General features: G+C 43.5%; 3 protein-coding genes across 6 annotated transcripts in view; 1 reads left to right on the top strand and 2 right to left on the bottom strand.

The window, feature by feature from the left end:
- LOC101481102 (uncharacterized) overlaps positions 1-12,992 on the bottom strand; it is a 35,671-nt gene extending 22,679 nt beyond the window's left edge. Inside the window, exons 1-2 of one of the 3 annotated variants that reach the window (XM_004540832.3) lie at positions 12,760-12,992; positions 1,724-2,039 (exon numbers count right to left, since the gene is read on the bottom strand). In XM_004540832.3, the coding sequence (XP_004540889.2) occupies positions 1,724-2,018 (295 nt within the window). In that variant the 5' untranslated portion in view covers positions 2,019-2,039; positions 12,760-12,992. Of the gene's footprint in view, positions 1-1,723; positions 2,040-11,597; positions 11,777-12,759 lie in introns of those variants that run through there. The other 2 variants (XM_076877470.1, XM_076877471.1) reach the window with 2 other exon arrangements.
- Positions 12,993-13,057: 65 nt separating this feature from the next.
- On the top strand, positions 13,058-16,345 carry LOC101480825 (syncoilin). Of its 2 annotated transcripts, none has more exons than XM_076877472.1 (5): positions 13,058-13,207; positions 14,391-14,872; positions 15,237-15,647; positions 15,717-15,841; positions 15,922-16,345. In XM_076877472.1, the coding sequence occupies exons 2-5, from the start codon at positions 14,399-14,401 to the stop codon at positions 15,959-15,961; spliced, it is 1,050 nt and encodes a 349-aa protein (XP_076733587.1). In that variant the 5' UTR covers positions 13,058-13,207; positions 14,391-14,398; the 3' UTR covers positions 15,962-16,345. The 2 variants fall into 2 exon arrangements, with proteins under 2 accessions (XP_076733587.1, XP_004540888.2); XM_004540831.4 differs by lacking the exon at positions 13,058-13,207 and adding an exon at positions 13,983-14,159.
- A 58-nt stretch (positions 16,346-16,403) lies between these two features.
- LOC101480244 (histone-binding protein RBBP4) lies at positions 16,404-21,190 on the bottom strand. Its single transcript, XM_004540829.2, has 11 exons — positions 21,031-21,190; positions 20,467-20,614; positions 20,231-20,376; positions 19,324-19,497; positions 19,104-19,219; positions 18,814-18,974; positions 18,592-18,718; positions 18,435-18,512; positions 17,766-17,900; positions 17,111-17,221; positions 16,404-16,976 (listed from the first exon to the last, which is right to left on the bottom strand). The coding sequence occupies exons 1-11, from the start codon at positions 21,044-21,046 to the stop codon at positions 16,914-16,916; spliced, it is 1,275 nt and encodes a 424-aa protein (XP_004540886.1). The 5' UTR covers positions 21,047-21,190; the 3' UTR covers positions 16,404-16,913.
- Between the last annotated feature and the right edge of the window lie 45 nt (positions 21,191-21,235).

The following is a 21,235-nucleotide window of genomic DNA, read 5'->3' as shown; positions in this document are numbered from 1 at the left end:
TCTGCAATGTTGCGTGGAGATCAGGGGCAGTACCTGTGGACTGGCAGACCGGGGTGGTGGTCCCCATCTTCAAGAAGGGGGACCGGAGGGTGTGTTCCAACTACAGGGGGATCACACTCCTCAGCCTCCCCGGGAAAGTCTATGCCAGGGTGCTGGAGAGGAGGGTTCGTCCGCTAGTCGAACCTCGGATACAGGAGGAACAATGCGGTTTTCGTCCTGGTCGCGGAACACTGGACCAGCTCTTTGTCCTCTCGAGGATACTTGAGGGTGCATGGGAGTTTGCCCAACCAGTCTACATGTGTTTTGTGGACCTGGAGAAGGCATTCGACCGTGTCCCTCGGGGCGTCCTGTGGGAGGTGTTGCGCGAGTATGGGGTGTCTGGCCCATTGCTACGGGCCATTCAATCCCTATACAACCGTTGCAAGAGCTTGGTTCGCATTGCCGGCAATAAGTCGGACTCGTTCCCGGTGGGTGATGGGCTCCGCCAAGGCTGCCCTTTGTCTCCGGTTCTGTTCATAATTTTTATGGACAGGATTTCTAGGCGCAGCCAAGTGGCGGAGGGCTTTCGCTTTGGTGGCCTCAGAATCTCATCTCTGATTTTTGCGGATGATGTGGTTCTGTTGGCTTCATCGGGTGAGGGCCTCCAGCTCGCACTGGAGCGGTTCGCAGCCGAGTGTAACGCAGCGGGAATGAGGATCAGCACCTCCAAATCTGAGGCCATGGTTCTCAGCCGGAAAAGGGTGGAGTGCCCACTCCGGGTCGGGGATGAGTTCCTGCCCCAAGTGGAGGAGTTCAAGTATCTCGGGGTCTTGTTCGCGAGTGATGGGAGAAGGGAGCTGGAGATCGACAGACGGATTGGGGCTGCGGCTGCAGTAATGCGGACGCTGCACCGGTCAGTCGTGGTGAAGAGGGAGCTGAGTGTAAAAGCGAAGCTCTCAATTTACCGGTCGATCTACGTCCCTACCCTCACCTATGGCCACGAGCTGTGGGTAGTGACCGAAAGAACGAGATCGCGGATACAAGCGGCGGAAATGAGCTTCCTCCGAAGGGTGGCTGGCCTCTCCCTTAGAGATAGGGTGAGAAGTTCGGCCATCCGGGAGGGGCTTAGAGTAGAGCAGCTGCTGCTCCACATCGAAAGGAGCCAGCTGAGGTGGTTCGGGCATCTGGCAAGGATGCCCCCTGGGCGCCTCCTGGGCGAGGTGTTCCAGGCATGTCCCACCGGGAGGAGGCCCCGGGGCAGACCCAGGACACGCTGGAGAGATTATATCTCTCGGCTGGCCTGGGAACGCCTTGGTATTCCCCCGGACAAGCTGGAGGAGGTGGCTGGGGAGAGGGAGGTCTGGACCTCTTTGCTTAGGCTGCTACCCCCGCGACCTGACCTCGGATAAGCGGATGAAGATGGATGGATGGATGGATGGATGTCTGTCAAAGGTACCTTATGTTATAATTTGCAGTGCAAGAATAGACTTTATGAAGGATGGTTAGATGTCCAAAATTGTGACTAACCTGCTTAAATTAAGATGCAGTAGAAGAGAAACTACAGACTGTCTTACTGAAAACTGAGCTATACGTAATTTATATGTTTATGGACAAGAAAAAACTGAGTTCTAAGGTGAAATAATATGAAATAAAAAGTATAAAACACAATGGGAAACTTAAAATTAAACAATGTTTAGACTGATAATTAAAATAGTTCATAAAATGAGACCATGTGGGATTTTACCATGGCTGTTGCCCTGCAGATGAGCCTGCCTTCCAGACTTCTGTCCTCCCTTGTGTCCACCCTGATTCCCAGCAGAGTGCCCATCCAAAGCCAGGTCCAGAGCAGGACCCAGCCCGGGGTTCTTCTCATTCAGGCTGAGATTCTTCCTCCTCTTACCCTTCAGCCAGCCCAAAGCGCGACCCAGGGAACGAGTGCGCTTCTTCCGCCCCTTTTTGCTGTGCTTCTCGTGAGCAAAAATGTTGACCACGTCCTGGGGAAGCAGGTCCCCAAACCCCAGTGAGTCACGGTTTGACATCCCACCTCACACTGGAGCACCCTGAGAAACAGGAAAGATATTACATTTTAGTTCTCATCCAAGCAACACATGCACCAGCACTCAAGAAGAGAGAATAAAGACCTGAAAACTCTCTCCCACTGTTTTTCCCCAATCACAGTAACAATCAGCTTGCAGAGAGTAATAATAATAATGGATTGGATTTATATAGCACTTTTCAAGGCACCCAAAGTGCTTTACAATTCCACTATTCATTCACTCTCACATTCACACACTGGTGGAGGCAGCTACGGTTGTAGCTACAGCTGCCCTGGGGCAGACTGACAGAAGCGAGGCTGCCATATCGCGCCCCTCTGGCCCACACCAGTAGGCGGCAGGGTAAAGTGTCTTGCCCAAGGACACAATGACCAGGGCAGAGAGCCCGGGGATCGAACCGGCGACCTTCCGGTTACAGATACGCTTCCCAACCCCCTGAGCCACGGTCGCCCCTACACCTTAAGTAGGCCTCACCTTAAGTAGAGGCCTACTTAAGGTGATAAATCAGTCACAGTGAGTTTTGAATGAAAAGTTGACAAAATGTTACCTTTACTACTTGTCAGAGCTGCCCTGTCATTAAGAAAACTCAACTTACTGCATAACAGAAAGTTGGGTTCAGCATAGAAACCCTTTAACTCAAGAAATTCCAAAATTCAGTGTTCTTACAATAAGTGTACTTTCTTAGTTTGATTTCCTGAAAAATCAAAAGATAAATATCCCTTATTGTCATATACTTCCACATGTGTGTTGTTTAAATTTCAAGTTAAAGCTTGCGGTAATGCTTTCGGAAAAGCTTGACACTACAAATCTAGAATTAACGCCTTTGCCTGCACCGACCAGACAAGCTACAGTTTGAATCCATTTCTATCCAGGTTCATGCAACACAAGCAGGCAAGACTTTGAAGGAAGGAATTAGGTGCATCTAAACTTGGTCAGCACAAAGTTGCAACCATGACATCAGAACATTTATACTGTAACCACAGCTTCAAGATGAGCACTGGCCCCTCTGTTATGGCACTAGCTAATGATGAGCTATCATTTCATAACGTAGCTGACCTTTCACCTTTGACCTCAGAGATAAATAATGTCATCAATTCATCAAGTTAAAATCATGTTTGTGGCAAACGTTGGAATGAAAATGATGTTATGTGAGGCCTTTAGTGTCCTTGACCTTTGCCACAAATTTCTACTTAGTGGTCAGTGGTCAAAGTTAAATAGGGTCCCTCGGTGCACTTGTAAAAATATGACATTCATGATAATAGGATGGATGGACTTTTAGCCTTGCATTTATTTGCATCATTGGTTCAGCTGCTTAATTATGTATTTACAATAGCTTGATTTTATGATGTAATGATTACCAGGGAGAACAATTGCTACGTTGTTGGTGGCTAACGTAGATCCAAAGCAACAAACAACCACACAGACAACAGAAAATTTTAAACTCTTCATAAGCACAGAGGCACAACTCTGGGCAGCAAAACCTAAAAACGACTACAAATATATCCAACATGTATCCCTGGTAGCAAAGTCTATTTTACTCAGACCACTCCTCCTGTGTTTGTGTTTGTGTGTCTCCGTGGTCACTGCTCATTCGGCCAGCACACTCTATCCTACACAGACCCCCTCCAGCCTCTAAACCAAACTTCAGCTCTACAAAGAAAGAACTGGCACCGCTCCCTTCATTCCATAACGTGGAGTCATAATTCACAAAGCCACACCCGTAAGCTCACGCACTGCATACATACAGGCACAGCAGCACGCTAAGAAGAGCAAAAAGACACAAAATTAACAGCAACCAGTGAGTGTGTCCATTCACGCACTTTATTGTCATCCCTCATTGTTTTCCTTTACTATTGTTTTATTCATCACCCGCTGAATGAGCTCATCGCTTTGCTTCCTTCCTCCGCCCGTCACCTTGTTAAACTTCGCTACTCTGAGGCAGATTTCCCAGCCCTGCTCCTGGGGATCTGTAAGCTTACACTGGACTTTTTCCAGCTGCGGTTTTATTAGATGCTTATGTCCAAATCATAGTCTGAAAATAGGGACAAACTCTTAAGATGACAGGAGCTTGTAAGCAGACAAAGAATTAGGGAAGGTGGGAGTTGAGTCTGAGCGAGTAAATTATGAATCCCCCGGTGCAGTCGACAAAGTTCAGGCATAAGTTGTTTCTTTGGCTGCTGTGCTGCTTTTTCCAAAAAGATTTAAGTAACGTGTGAGTAACACAGCCAAACATGTTTCTAGAAAGACTTTGAACCTTAAGTTGGTGAGACATGAAACTAAACCACACAAACCCAAAGTCGTGTTCTCTGAGGATTTACAAATGGGACTTTTTCCAAAACAGCCTCTCATTATCAAAACTGCAACAGGGAAGTGAGACGACTCTGGTCTGGGTGCATCATGTGGAAGATATTTAAGCAGATGTGCACTTTTAAAACCAGATGTTTGACATTCTGTTTATTAAGTAACATTTTCTTTAGTCTTGGGTCAAATCTTGACAAAGTAGGATTCTCATGAGTAAAGAAAATGACACAAGGAATATATAACATCATTTTACACCTGACTCAAACTAATATAATCTTAAGGTTGGTGCCAGTTTGGAGTGTTAAACACCAACTGGGAAGTAATCCCAGAAGTTAAAAAAAACATCTAACATGTGGATCAAGGTCTTAAGGTCTGCATCCCAATCCCTTTTGACCATCCCATGGTCATTACTTTTATATTACAAAAAAAAAAAAAAAAAAAAGGGGGGGGGGGGGCGTCATGCTCCTCCTGCTGTAGTTGCACTAAGACTGAAATTAGCTCCAATGTGACTTCAGACTTGCATCAACTGTGGCTGCTTTTGAATCTAAGTAGAAGATGCACTGCTGGAATTGCAGCTTCTAGAGCACAGATTAGAACCCAATCGTGGCATTTCCCACTTAGAAAAAAAATTATTTCCCTTGGATCTGCCACAAACTAAAGCGATATGCATGTCTCTTTTATGAGGCTGTGGGACAGTAACCTTTAATGTTTAAATATATTAGGTTTTCCGTTTCGTAGTTCTAATGTGCAGCTGTCACATTAGAAATAAACAACATTATAAATAGCAAATATACCGGCCATCATAGTGGTGCAGTGGTTAGCATACCAGCCCTGGGTTTAGATGTAGTCTGGGGCCTTTCTGTGTGCAGTTTGGATGTTCTCTCCGTGTCTGCCTGAGTCCTCTCCAGGAATTCCGGCTTCCTCCCACACTCCAAAGACATGCATGTGGTTAGGTTAATTGGCGATTCCAAATTGGCTGCGTGAATAGTTTTCTCTCTATGTGTGTGTGCCCTGTGATAGATTAGCGACCTGTCCAGGGCGTACCCTGCCTCTCACTCTATGACAGCTTGGACAGATACCTGCCTCACACAACCCCAGACTGGATAAACAGAACAATATGGATGGTTAAAAATATAACTTATTTTGGCAGTCTGTGCCTCGGTACATTATAACCCAAAATTAGTGTTTTCCTGTAGCATTGACGTCATGCATTCATTGAAACAGTGTGGAATTTTGCGGTTGTGGTTTTCTATCTATGTTTTTTCACCCATTTATATCACCACTTTATCCTTATCTAACTTTAACTGTGAGTATGTGACACTCATAGGGATTATTTAATGTGGAAGAAGAGTCATGTGACGTGTGTAACACACCTTTCTATGTGACCGTGCACGGAGCCTGAGAAGCGGAAAGCCAGTCTAAACAGAAAAGGTTGATAACCGCTGTCATGATATCTGTTGCCTCCGATTAGGACTTTAGGTTTTGTCAAACCAGCTAATGGAAAGAAAGCCTGGCCATGTTTGAACACCCCTCAGGGTGTTTTGTAAGTATTTCCATGAACAGTTTAAATTCTGACCTGGTGATATTTTTCAAGTCCACTGATTTATCCTGAAGGACACAAAAATGTCACTGGAGCTCAGAAATTCCGAGTTCCCATCCGGAAATGTTTTGTAGAACGCCCACTGAACTCAAACACTCAGAAAGTTGGAGCAGACCAACCAACCCCAAGCTGGCAATCGAAGATGGAAGCACTGAATGTAAACAGTATTTTTGATTTTTTTTAGTTTGTTTCTTTGCTTGTTTTTTAAATCTTGAATTAAAAGATGATGTGTCTTTTTATGCAGATCACTGATCAGGTTCTGTCCATGAAAATATTATGCTGTATTTCTAGTACTACCTGAATGACTTTACCTCGCTAAGAACCCAAACAAATCCTGTTTTTCCTAGCTTTTTCTGGAACGTGCTAACTCAAGAGTGACGTCACTTCCAACTTGCAGTATCTGGATGGCAGCACTCATCCTTGATGAAGCCAGTCCTTGCAGAGATATTTGAGTCCAAACAATGCCGCTTATATGGAAGAAAGAACAGAATTAATTTAGTTTCTGGCCTCACCAGAAAGAAGTTTGCACCCGAACTCATGCCTGAAGTATGCAGTTCAGTCTGAGAGGCTTAAGATGAATACTTGAAGAGCTTCAAAGCTTTTCTAAACATTATACATAATGTGGGTGTTTTTGAAGGAGTTTATCTTAATCTGGACAAGCTGAACTTGTTATCCACTGCCGCACATCTGAAATGACAAAGTGCCAGTGTGTGTGTGTGTGTGTGTGTAGCCGGTGCCCCATGAGGAGTGAGCTGCAGTGAAAGGCTAGTAAAAAAGAAAGGGTATCCATCCTTTTCAGAGAAAAGTACAAGGCCTCTCCCCGCACTAAGCCCTGTGTTTCTCCTGCTCCAAATTACAGTCATTAGGGCATGACTAACATCCATGCATCTGCATTGGCTTCAGCCGCCAATAATCAAGACGCCTCTCATGGGAGAAGAAGTGAGTGCAACAACTTCTCGTGTTACTTCCACCTCAGAGGGAGCAGAGCAATACTAAGAAGTCTAGGATGTAGACGAGACCACCCAGCTGATCACTGTCTGTGCAGTCTGGTCACAAAGAGTTGACTCATGCCACAATTGCAACCTGCAATTTTTCATTTTACAAACAAATCTAATTTGGTGACGTACACAGTGGAGTTTCCTTTAAAAAAAAAAAAAAAAAAAGTAACCGTTTCTTTCTTTCTTTCATCAGGAAATTTACTAAATGGTTATTTAGACTTTAAAAATTCCTATCACAATTCTTTCTCTAGCAAATAAGTTTTAAACACACCATTACTTTTCAAAATAAACCATCAAAATGCTAATTACAGAGCTGCTTTATTGCCCCAGCAATTACTAAACACCAAACCTTTGTTACAGTTGACACACAAACTCAGGGCTCAAAAGAATCTAAAATCGGAGCATTTGGGAGGATTTGTAGTGACACAGCACATGTGTGTGTATAATATATTCAGAAAAGATCACAATCAAGACATAAGCTGATTTACAAACAAAAACAGCTGTGTGCCCTTTCTACACGTCTCGCTCTCTCTCTGACACACACACATAAACGAGCGCGTGCGCACGCAAAACCTGCTGTGGTTTTTAAACCCAACCCCAGCCTGCCAGAGCAGGCATGTGTTCCAACACGCTGTTTACTTATCCTTTACAAAAGACGTCAAGCTTTGCGTTGGACAGGAGATACTTCTCTAACGCAGCAAACCTCAACGTGGTGTGTCAATACCTACAGAGCGACTGACATTGACAGCAGTGTGTACACACCAGCATGAAGTAAACAGGAGCTGATAATAGTTTACACACTCTTGACAAATAGACTGAGCATATCTGGAAAGACGATTTATTGATTATGGACTACCGACCGCTACAGTATACGCCATTTGGCCGCAATGTTAAAACCAGTGGCGGCTGAAGTACATACATAACTAATATGCAATTTAACGCACCAAATAGTATATGAGAAATTATTCAAAAGGACATAAGTTTGTTTAAATTAGCTTTTGTTTATCTTTGGTTAAAATTTACTTTCCCATGTAATTTGTTGATTTTTTTTTAACTATTTTGTAATGTTGTTGTTAAAGCTGACCTCATGACAAACTTTGAATATCATTCTTCATTTGCATAATGAAGCAGAAATATAAAAGAAAAAAAAAACATTATTCATGTCCAAGTACATACAAAGTTAAATTTATAAATAGACAATTAAATAGAAAAAGTAGATACACAAGTGTCTACATATGTTCAAAGGTAAATAAATACGCAGTCATTTTACAGATCAAACTAATTAAAGACTACTTTTATTCCTAACAGTATATTGTTTTTGCTGCATTTTATGGAATTTCTTTGTTTATTTTGTAGTTTTTGACCACTTTGGTGCTACACAGTCCCACCCATCCAAACATTACTGCAGATCAAGTACACAACTCCATGGCAATGGCACTCCCCAGTGTCAGCAGAACTCCCAGCATGGCAATGTTTCCCACTGTAATAGCTCATCTGGTTGATTTGAAAAGAAAATCTTGCTGCAGCCTGTCCAGTCCTCCTCACTGTCTCCTTACTGTCTACTGCCTCATCACGACAAGGAAAAGACAAGAGGGTGTATCATTGATATAAACAGCCACCTCTGAAATCTGTACCCCTCACTGTCCTAGCTAAAGAAAAACCTGCCTAACAACACAGTACAAGGTACTGACCCCGACTTCCATGCTCTTCCTTCTCTGTGTCTGTTCGGGATATGCTGCAACAAGCCTGATCCACAAAGGCCCCACCCCACAAGGACCAAAGTTGTCCATGTCCCCTAGAATAAAGAGCTGTAGTGTGGGCATGAGGGAGACCTAAATGATATCAGGAAGGTGGGTTTCAATGTTGTGGTTAAACAGTCAAAGCCAGCTCAGGAAATTGAATTCCAGAACAAATCCAGGTCTCGTGTCCACATTTAAACAGGCAGGTCAGCTAAGTTACAGCAACATAAAGCAATGACACCAGCCTTGCCTGAGGCAACTGTGGTTACAAATTAAGGATAATACCCCACAGAGCTTTCAAACATCTTCCCTTGACAAACCAGCGTGGAGAGAAAAAAGACAGAAAGCTAGCTGTGGCAGGAATAAAAAACAAAACACTAAAGTTAAGCGCACACACCCTCAGCAGATCAGAGCCAAAGTGGAGTATCACAAATACAACTATCACTGTTGTCTTTTTTGACTTCAACAGCCATCTGTGCATTACAGCGACTTCGCACAACACTCCCTTTAAACTGGAGTCTTATCACGTAAATATGAGCAATAGGAATTTCACAAGTAGTTGCAAGGGGGATGAGGGGAGGAGGGGGCTAGGGGAAGTGTAACTTTTGACTCCAGTGAGTCATACAGGGAAGCTGATGGAGCAGACTCTGCTGCCTCACAGGGATAAGGCAAAGCCAAGAGGGTGTGGCAATGATACAGACAGCCACCTTTGTTTGAACTAGGACTGGCTCAGTTTAACCAGAAGGCCATTCACATCTAATGCCTGACCTGTTGGTTTCACATGGCACGATCTTAACCTTGCTGGCAGCAAGCAAGGTTAAGATCGGGCTGCAAATGGTTTAGTCACCATAGGAAGAGGAAACATAATAGACCAACAAGCTCATTCTCCTTTAGAGAGAGGAGGAGCGCTTTGGATCTGTTCCAGTCTTCTTTCAAAGACCAGAAAGTTGTTTACAGTAACAGCCAGTTTGGAAAATATCAGTTTTCACACTTAGAGCCATTCTGTAGCTAAATAGCAAGTGTTTAGCAGTGAGAAAACTGGTGTTACTGTTCAGCACCTGCAGGCATCTGTCAGGGCGTTGGCTGTCTTCTTTGGGCATTATCAAACAAAGAAGAGTGCTGCTAAGACTTAAGCTGCCTTGCCTGAACTAGAACTCAGCATATTCATGCAAACACTTGATGTGCAAGTAACGCTGCTGCTGTGATGGATGATGTGGCCACTATAAGAGACAAACTGGAAATACTTAATTCCTACATCTCAAGGCGGTTTTCACAACTGAAACCAGGGACAGCCGGTGAAATGAGACACGTTTTATGGGCCGAGGGAATCTCGAGGAAACCATTCACCATACACCCACCATAAAGGAAGCGACCTCCTCTTTCGGTTTAGACTCAATAGAAACATTTTTGAATACATAATGGCTCCAAATGTCTAGCAGAACTTTCAATCCAGGACCTGGAGCATGAAGACACATGTCATAGATGCAATCTTTTGAGCTGAAAGGTGACATCTTTGTGGTTCTTCTGTTTGCTCCAAAAAGGGGACGGTTTCAGGAAACTGTCATACAAATAAACACAATAACGCCGCAAGGCAATAATGACACAAATGAACCAAAATGCTATGAGGTTAAAGGCGGTTACAGATGGTCCGTGCACGTATGCGTGCATGTGTGTGCGAGAAAGAGAGACAGATCTGTGGAAGGAAATGCAACTTGGCATGCTGCAAGGGCGCTGTAGCCATGCAGCAGCTTGTCTGGTAAGAACAGCAGCTGCATTCCTGAGAGATTTATAATTACCGACAGAGGAACTCTTCTTTCCAATCCTGCTTTCATCCCCCCCCAGCATCAAACACACACACCTCCTCACCCCCTCCATCTATTCCCCTTTTTTTCACCCCATGCAGTGGCCTTCTAGGAGACAGCGCCATGAAAGACAAATGGATAATGGCTGGCGCATGGAAGTCATTTTGAGATAACATTATAATGTGTGGTTGTGTGCGCTGGCCCAGATTGTTGTTCCCTGTGTTTATGCAATATTTTAACTTCTATGGAAACAGGGCAGATTGCAAATGGAGGTACTGTAGGTGGGCAACAGCAAAGTGATATCTATTAAATGATAATCTTAACTAGAGGTAAGGTGTGAATGCCAGTGCTTACCTTTTTCAATGCAAAAGCTGGATTTAAAGAGAAAACAAAAAGTCTGGAAAGTTGGCGAGTTGCGACAAAGTCTCGTTTGCTTTGCCTCCAGGGGTTGCTGGGGGTCTAAGTCTGGACTGCAGTCTCTGCAGAGTTTAAAGACCTCTGGACTGACAGGTCAGACGCAGATAAAAAGAAACTGCTGTGCAGCAGCAGTGACCAGCTCACAGAAAAGGCAAACACAGCTGGAGAGCGAGGTTTAAAAATACATCCTGGCATCTTTGTGTCTCCGCTCAGCCCAAGTCAAAACAATATCCTTTCAGTTTAAAGCTCACTCCGTCTGACAGTTGCTTGGCACTGGCAAGTGTGGGAATAAAAACACTTGAAAGAGCTTAGAGCACAACTTATGTGAAGCCTCAGAAAGACACTAAAGTAAACAGCCTCAGTCCCAAATTGAGTAAATCATGATGACTTGGATGGCCGGCTAACAGCCACTGATTGGATTTTTCATCTCTTGATAAGAGCTCATTGATTAACTTAATCATCAGTTAATCTCTCTGATTAATGGCCTGCTTTCTTCCACTCATCAGTCAGGCGTTTCCGTTCTCTGCAGGCCTGCATGACACACAGAAATCAGTCACTCGGTGATCACACACACTCGTGCGCATTTTGTCTCTTGCAACATTCGATTGCTCCTCTTGTTGCCGTTCTTGACCGCCAGCTCTCCCCTTTCCTCCACTGATCTCAGTCAGCACACAGCACACAGCACACAGCTGAACAGCTGCACCTACCTGTCTGCTTACCCAAGATCCGAGTCCACTTACACCCCTTAGCTCCCAGTGTAATCTTCATCCCGGCCATCTCCTCACATCCTTGCCTTTTGTCATCTCATCTCTGCCTTAACATCTGCTCCCCTCCCCAAATCACGGGTTTCTACCGGGTTCCGCCATGCATCCAAAAGTGCTTACACAACGCACCTGTAATGGGTACAAGCCCAAGCATGGCAGGCTGGCCAAGAAGGAGCACCAGTATGTGACACACCCTTTTTAAACAAATGGCTCAGTCTCAGCCTCACCTATTAGAAAGGTATAACAGCTAAACCTGCAGCTAAAAAAAAACAACCCAAACAACTGAAAGTGCTGATTGGTTTTTCAGAGAAGTTTTGATTATTGGAAGCTCATTCCAGACCAAAGTCCAGCAGATGCTGCTGCAGCAGACAGCCAAAAGGGGGAAAGGGAGAGGGAGTCCTAAGGTGGTCGTGTTATCTCCCTCGGGTTAATCAGCAAGCAGTGGGTTATCAAGTGCGTGTTAACTGCCATTTATTAAAAGAAGTGTCAGGGGACTATGCCGTAAAGAGTGTGCTACTGGATCAGTGACTGGACCCAACACAATACCCTTCATTGTCACGAGCTCCATAGCTAAGAGAAGCACTACAGGTCTTAGATTACCTCTGTATAGGATCCCTTAGCTGAGAAGCAACTCTCCCACACCTTGTTTTTCCATACATGTCTATACTCAACATCTAGCCATGGAGTTGCAATTTGAACCAAACTTTATTTTAACAGACTTGAGATCCCTGGTTCTGACATGTATGGACTATTTTTCTTTACTTCTGGGCTAAAATTACCGTACTTATGTTGCCCATAATTAAAAACCTGCATTAGGAAGAAGAAGAAAAATCGTGCTGATATAACAGCTTCACTTCTAAACCTACTTTCTTCACGCCTTCAAAAGCCAGTCAATCATATTGATCCTTATCTGTTTGTTTTTTCCCTACGCAGGAATATTAAACCCTTTCTCCTAAAATTCACGCCACAGCTCAGTTTCGAGGGACTTTCCCAGCAGGAATTCCAACAAAAAATAAATAAATAAATAAAAATAATGCCAACACAATAAGGTAGCCATTAATCTGACGCTTAAGTTGGACAGATAAAAAAGAAGTGTCAGACGTACCGTAACGAAACTTTAAAGACTGATTTAGCCGCTCTCCATTTGAAGCGTCGCCCTGCTTCGCCCTCGTTCTCCAACTCCAAACTTTCAGCGCCCGAAGGAAAACTCCAGGTGAAGCATTTCCGTGAAAAGTTCAACTTCAGGAAACAACTGCAGCCTGGATGTGTTTGCACGCCCGGCTTCAGCCCTCGCGTTTAAGGTGCCAGGAGAGCGTGTCCTCTGCTGTCAGCGTCGTTTGTCTGCGGACGCTTCACTGAAGCAAAAATGTGGGACTACCGAGAAAAGTCGCGCCGCAGTCGACCCGAGGTCCCACCTGACGGAGGCTGGGCACACTCAGGTGAGCGCGCGGGTCTGCGGCCGTTGATTTGGCGACATCTAGCGGTGGAACGAGGAATAACGAGCTAATAGCATGGAGCAGACTGGGGAGAAACTGGAACTTAATTTTCCCACGGTTAGTTTACGTTTCAGGTATTTACGTCTGCATTTTTTTTATTCATGAAGACTACTTAAAGAAACTGTAGATAAAAGCTTGCGTGGTGAATAGAGGTGGTCACACCAAATGTTGACTTTCAAGCTCGTTAGAGCTGTACACACGCATGTATGTTTGCACACGTTCCCAGCAAAACATAAAGAAACGACGGGTGTCTCAAGACTTTTGCACTGTAATACTGTAATAATACAAAAAGAAAATGTTCTTTGTCCTTCTTTAACCTTTTGGATAGCCTTGAAAATATCCAAAGTTACTAGCATGAAATTTTGTATTTTAATAATATTATATAATAAAAAATATACCTTATTACTTAAAGATGTTCACATCTTTCCGATCACCTCCTTCATTAAATCCATATTCACATGTCTGAGTGTGTGTTTGTTTCCACTTGTCTGCGAGGAGTGTGATAGGCAGTATGCAAAACACCTCAAACAAATACTGTTACATAAACCATGCAAACTTGGTCAGCTGAGCTGAGTCCTGGAGGAAGATATTAATTGAAAAGCATGCATGGTCCTGCTAATGTCGACACCTTTGCCTGTAAGGTAGTCTGGGGTACACTTGTGGAAAGTTATTGCTCAGCTCAGCTTTCCACCATGATGTCACTACCTTCTTAAACACACATTGAAACAGGTTGTGAAGAAGGGTAAATATAGCTCTCTGTGGCACCCGGGCTGGTCCGGACATGCGCTAACTGCCACATCCAGAGCACACTGAGTCTGCTTCCAGCACTGACACAGTTTGTGAGCCCATGAGGGAGTCTTAGATAGAGTTTCTCCCAGGCCTTCAGTGTTATTAATAAACACAAAGTGTGCCTCCGTTTTCCTGGAGACAGACACTGCAGACCTCTTTCTAACAGAAAACCGTGCTAACACAGTAACTGCCTGAACATTTAGTCGGACTGCCAGTTAACGTAAGTACACATCTATGTTAATAAAAGCTGTTTCTTTAATTATTTGACAGGTTGAAAGGTTCTGTAGTGTGAAGCTTTAGGACAGGCCTCTCAACTTTAACAGCTATCAGAATGATTGATGTGTTTGCCTTTACAGTTCATTCCTCTTAACAATCTGTAAAGGAATAAGTGTTTTGAAAACCACAGTCTTACCAGGTGTTGTTTTTAATGGCTCTCGCCTTGTTTTCTTAGATTCTCTCATGGATGATCAAAGCTCAGTACAGGATGGGAACTTCATGTTATCTACTGATGACTCACATGTGCAACTGAGATTTTCTGAAGATATCTCACCGAGCAACCGCACAGACTCTGAAACACTAGGTAGATTTGCTCAAGATCCTATTCTACGCTCGGAACAGGTGGACATGGAGAGCTTGGGTGAACTCTTTGAGTACTGCATACAGCGAGTATCCCATCTAGAGAGGCAAAGAGATGTGCTGATACAGGAGCTTCTGGTTCTGCAGGAACCTATGCTGCAAGTTGTGGGGCACCTGAGAGCGAAGCTGGAGGGAACACGCAAGCTTCTCGCTCTGGCTCAGCTGGATTATGTTACGGTTTGTGAGGATGTGCAACAGGTAAAGAGGAAACTGTTCACCACAACCAGAGACTGCATCCAGAGCCAGGTGAAGCTAGCCGAGCAGGAGTACGAGGTGGCTCAGTCTGCTGTTACTCAGGTAGAAACCACAGGCTTTACATTTAATGATGATTTACTTCTGTAGTGTAGGTTTGCTTAGTATAGCAACATCATATAAAACTTGGGGTCATCATGGCTGCAGCTTGTTTATGGTTTGATTTTCAGTTATTTGAGTATCATGAGTATGAGTTCTTGTTGTTTTAGTTCTAGCTACTGTTTGCACCCTATAGAGAAATTAGCAATCAGATAAATTCATGTACCCAACTAAGCTACTGGGTAGTTTCCATTTCCACTCTCTTGCTATATGGGATCCTTTTATTTGTTGAATGTTTTTACCCACAGATAAAAATAGCCTCCATTATCAAATGTAATACTTTTCATTCTTATTTTACATCTCTTCATAGGAAGAACTCAAGGCTCAAATTCAAAGTCTGACCCAGGAGTTGGTGCAGCTGGAAAACGCCCACCAGAACCAGCTCAATTCCCTCCGTGATCAGGCCACTAAGCCTTGCAGGCCCAGGGCCATGAGTGACATCAGCCAGTGTCGCCAGGCCTCCATCAGACTGCAGCGAAGGCTCAGTGGCAGTGTGAAGATGTTGGAAGGCTGGTACGAGCCTCGCCTCATGGTTCTGCTGAAGAGAAGGCAGGTTGGGGAGGAAGCTTTGAGAAAAACCAGGGAGCAGGCAGTGGACCTGAGAGCCGGGCTGAAGCCTCTGAGAGAGGAGATACAGAGGCTGGAGGTGCAGAGATCATGTCTGGAACAGAGGATCACTCTTTTGGAGACAGAGCGGCAGGAGAGCACTGCACAACATAAGGTACAAGAGAGGTTGGATAGAACAGATGTTCAGTAAAACTAGATGACAGTATGTTTTTATTTTATGCAGAAGACTGTGGAGAAACTAAGAAAGACTCTGAGAGAACTAGAAGTGGAGTTTGAGGTTCAGAGAAAATCGAAGAAAGGCTTGGAAGATCTTAAAGATGGCCTTTTAGCAGAGCTGACATTTCTGAGGTGGGTTTATCCCAATCATTTCTGCTTTAACTTAGTAAAAGTCAAGATAATAAATGAATAATAAACTTATTTTCTTATAGGGGCTGTGAACTCAGTGACATTACAGAGGAAGAGTCATAAGTTTCAATTTCCCGAGACATAAGACATGAGACCAAATCACAACGCTGACATTATGGTAAATGGACTGGTTCTTTTATAGCGCTTTTCTACTCATCTGAGCACTCAAAGCACTTTACCCAACTTGTGCATTCACCCATTCACACAAGCACATCTTTCTAAGTGCTTCATATAGCTAACATTCACACACATTCATACTCCGATGGATCGGAGAGCAATTTGGGGTTAGTATCTTGCCCAAGGATATTTGGCATGTAGGCTAGGGGAAGCCAGGAATCGAACCACCAACCTTCCGATCAGTGGATGACCTGCTCATGTAATGGGTGAGCTACAGCCACCCCATTACATGTTTGAAAATGCGGTCTACTTAATGCAAGCGTCTTGTTACTCGCTCACATCCAACTTAACATCTAAAATGTTGTGCCAAGAAAACAAAGCAAACAGCTTTACTGTAAATAATTTTATATGAATATACTTAAGTACACAAAAGATCAGATGCAGAGAAAATGCAGAGAGAAAAACAAAACACATACAAGTGACAACACAATTTGGGGGAATTTCATACTACAAATACCAGGCAAATTAAAAGGATCAACCTACAGTATGTACAATAACATTTAAAAATGGATCTTCCACAGAAATGTTTCTGCTCAACTAACCAAGATGGAAGAAATAAAACCAACAAAATGCACACTTAGGTGATCATAAACATGTCTGTGGTTTCATCACGAGTCAGATTTCAGTTCGAAAAACTAAAAAGATCTAAAAACCTGATCATTAGAGACCTTTTCTTAAACATGTCACGTGATGACATGGCAGCATTTTATTCTTTTATTTTCTACAAAACACTGCTGCTCAAAATGTATTTTAAAAAGACTGCTTTTTCACCCAGTGCTGGTAAACGGATCCATTTTTAATGAGCAGGTCAAAAGAAGAAGACACGTGGAGACCGGACTCATGCCTGGACTTCTGAATCTGCGGCACCTTCTGGGTCCTCGTCATTGTAGATATTTTCAGCCTGCAGATATAATTGCCAAAAAAATAAAAGATTTTTAATGTAACTGCTCTTCTATGTTATAATAATAAATGCACTTTACTATTCAAATCCTCGCTGTGTTGTAACTGATCGAGTTTTCTTTACAAAGCCTTTACCATCTGCCACACTTGCATGATGTTGTCCTCTGATACTGAACAGATGACCCACGGCTCGTTGGGGTTCCAAGAGAAGTCTGAGATCTTAGCTGTGTGTCCTCCGTGGATGAACTGAAACGAAATGAAGCAGAAAGATTTAGCACAATGATCGAGATTTAGCTTAAAAAAATAAAACAAAGCCAATGTTTGAAAGCAAGATTACAGTATTTCCTACACAAAGACTTAGGCATGCTCTTCCAGTGTGGTGGTACCTTACTAACAGACCAACCAAGTCACTGTTAAGGCAGTGACCACTGCCTCTCTAGAAAAATCATGTAGCTTGCTGGACTCCAACTCTATTGTCATGGATTGCATTTGGTGACAGTAGTCCTTGTACTGCTCTACAGAGCCGCTGCAAGCTGCAGGGTCACTACACTAACTACAAACTGCAGCAGGTGGAGAAGTTCGTGTGCCAGTAGACATTTCTCAGGCTGCTGAGCAGAACAATGATTATCATCACCAGCTGCAGTCCATGCATTGGTGGAGCTATAATCCATCTGCTGGACAAGACTCTTACTGGAGAGTGTGGGTGCATAGAGCCTCTGACGTCACCACAAATATGCTCATTTTGTTGAGAAAAACTGCATCATCACCACCGCTCATTGTCACAACTCACCAGCAGCTCAGGAGGGCCATCCTCAGCATCCTCTGGTGACTGCTCCTCTCCAATCTTACTGAGGTCCCAGACGTTGAGCCGCCTGTCGGTGCCGCTGGAGGCCAGGATGGTTTCGTTATGAGGAGACCACTGAACCTGTTGGAAAAAGATGTGGATATGAAACCTCTGCAATTAAGTCCCCCCTTGCAGTACTTTGGTGAATATAATTGTAAATATTATATCTATACAAAGAATTAAATATTCAACCCTAAATTCCAAGGGTACAAGCAAGTGTACAACCAAAAGCTTTAAACAATTCACCATCACATATTTTCACAAGTTACTACAAAGTCCTACAATCCTTTTCCTCAAAAATGTTTTTCCCAAAGTTGAAAAATTTTAACTCCTGCATCAGACAACACTGTTTTCCACCAGTTCACCTCATTGTATTGACTTTGTATGCAACTGTAACAGCAAACAACTTCCTGACAGTTTATCTTTTTGTTAACTTAATTATACCATAAATAGCAATTGCATTTCATCTTTTGTAGCCAAAAGCTAGTTATTCACCAGAGACATATTTCAGCCTAAATAGCCTCACTCCACAATGCAGTTAGTGAGCTGAAACATTCAAGCCGAAGTTTGCACAACAACAACTACAGATTTATTGCGAGGAAGTTCACTTCTTACCTGGAAGATCTCGTCCTTGTGGGATTCAAACGAGTGAAGCTTCAGCTTCAGGTTCCTCAAGTCCCAAAGAGCCACAGTCTGCAAGTAAAAGGAGGCCAATTCAGTACAGCATCAAGATGCTATTTCACTGTAACTGTCTGAAAGAAAGACACCTCACCTTATCTGCAGAGCCAGTGGCAAGAATGAACTCGCTGTAAGGATTGAAAGACAGGCAGTTGACCTCAGCAGTGTGGGCGTCCACTGCATGGCTGGGCTTGGAGGTGTTGTTGGACCGCGTGTCCCAACTGTTCCAAAAACAGACAAAAGCACCAGTGTCAGGAAGAAATGTGAAACTGAACAACAACTTTGTTTTTAATGAGTCATCGCTGAGGCTGCTTACATCATGAGTTTCTGGTCATCTGCCACAGATCCAAAGAGCGATTCGTGGAGAAGGTGCCATGAGACGTCCTCCACCACAGCAGTGTGGCCTGTGAAGATAGTCTTGGCATCCACAATCTTCCCCTCTTTGGGAACTGTGCTGATATCCCACAGGCATATAGTCTGCAGAGAGCACAGACGAATGTTAAAAAAGAAAGAAAAAAAAGAAGTAACAAATGATTTGTAATGTGATAGAAGACAAAAAATCATTTTAACAAGAATAAGGCAGGCATGTCAAGACAGGTTTCTTACGTGGTCATCAGAAGCACTAAGGAGACAGCCACTAAGGTTTGGGTTCCATGAGAGGCCATAGCCCTCCTTCTGGTGGCCCCTCAGACGGAGATCTGGGGTGCATTCTCCAGAAGGGTCTTTAACAGAAATAATGTCAGTGTTAAAAAGCCTGTAGAGCTTCAAATGTAGCGACACATGATATGCAGTTATGCAAGAAAAAGTGTTCTTTCTGCAAACCTACCCGGCTTGGAGGGGTGCTTTGTGTAATCAAAGACTAGCACATCACTGGTGGGGGTCTTGGTGGCAATGATGCAAGGATTCTGAGGCATGTATCGGGCTCTGTTCACTTCTCCTTCATGGTTGATCTTGATCTCAATCTCTATTTTCCCACTAACAGATCCAAAACCTCCAAACTCTGAAATAAAAAGACAACAGATACATGAAGCTCTTCCATTCCATGAAGCAGGTTTTAGGGTGACCTATGCACCAGGGATTTTTATGTATTTTTTTAGACAAAAAATGCAACCCTTAAGTTACGTAGTGTGTCATTTATGCCCAATGTTCCTGTTAACCAGTTTTGCTCTTAATAAAATGTTTAATAAACATATTACAGAACTTTAAAAAAGCGATTTAAAAAGTACGTAACCTACTATTCTACTTGTTCAGCTGACATTCACTATTGCCCTTGCTTCGTTGAATGAGGTTAAATTTGATTCATGCTGTTACATACGTTATTTCCTTTTCCTTCCTCTTGTGAGCAGAGTTGCCCATAGCCAACAATGTTGTTCTTTCTGCACCATCACACAATTATCAATAAGCTATATAGGAGTTGGATAGCGCTACATTAACAATGTGCAGAATTAAAAGACTACTGAAATGTCCTCCAAACCCTCTGCATTCACCAGGTCTAACAACATTTTCTGGTGGAAGTGTACTAGTATTACTGTGCTAAAGTTGGATTAGATCGATTAAATCAATATCATCCAAAACCAGCTTAGGCATGTGAATTAGTCTATTTATAAGTGTTATTTCCATGTTTTGCATGTAAAGATCCCTTGAGAACACTAGGAAACTATAAGTTATTCTATGACCTCTTACTGGTGGTGCTCTTGTAACATAGGTTCTCAGTGGACTTTTTATGCTCTCACCTCCTTTCTCGCTGTCATAGTGTGAAGCATCAAACTGCGCATCATCATTCGGCAGTTGAACGCTGGCAATTACGAGGTGATTCTGCTCATCAGAAGTATGGGTCCCCAGAACCAGCCTGTGCACACTGTAGTCCTTTCCCTCTGGTCTGTGGACATATCGCATGATATTTACATATCTGCTACAGTATCTTGTTGTGACTTGGAGCCTGAAAAGGTGTTGCACAACTCCCATTTACCTGGTGACATCTGGGAGCCATTGAGCAGTGAGGCTTGGCCACTCCAGAGCATGGGTCATGACCAGATCATAGAGGAAAGGGGTGTTCTTCTTCCAAATCTTATACTCCTCGTTGATCACCCTTTCCTCCACAGCGTCATCAAAAGCCGCTGCAACAGTAACATTTAACACAAAGCTACGTTATAGTCAAATTTACAAACATATGCAGCAGCTACTTGAGGAAATCTTTTCCTTCCTAGCGTTTTAGCTGATTTTATCAATAAAGTAACAGTAGCACACAATGCTAGAGCAGCTGTCGCCCATATAAATAAATAATACAGTCTTTCTGAAGATTATTATAGTGGGGCAGTATATCTGACTGCACTGGTTTAAAACCCTTTTCACCGGCGCGTTAGCAGCTAATGCTAACATCAGCTAACAGCTAGCTGAGTGCTTTCTAACAATGAAAGGTGATGCTGGCTGGCGCGCCAACCACCACCGCTACATCCTGATTCGCATTTTCTGTCACTCTCGACAGCACACACACATAAATAACGTTCTCGTTAAAAAACGTAGACGTCCTTACCGTCTTTATCAGCCATTGCGTGGTTATAATACCGTTACTAATGACAAAATAAGTAATTTTTAGGGAGAGCGCTCAGAAGACAGCACGACGACTCGCAATGGCGCCAACTCCATAGAACGCGCCTAGCCAATCATAGTCGACGACAAAACCGACAGGAAGTCGTTACACGACACATCCGGTGCTGTGCCAAAAAAAAGTAACTTCC

Source organism: Maylandia zebra, linkage group LG19 (genome assembly GCF_041146795.1).
Source record: "Maylandia zebra isolate NMK-2024a linkage group LG19, Mzebra_GT3a, whole genome shotgun sequence".
Classification (NCBI taxonomy): Eukaryota; Metazoa; Chordata; class Actinopteri; order Cichliformes; family Cichlidae; genus Maylandia; species Maylandia zebra.
The sequence above is the reverse complement of the archived record's forward strand: the minus strand, read 5'-3'. Positions and strand labels throughout refer to the sequence as shown.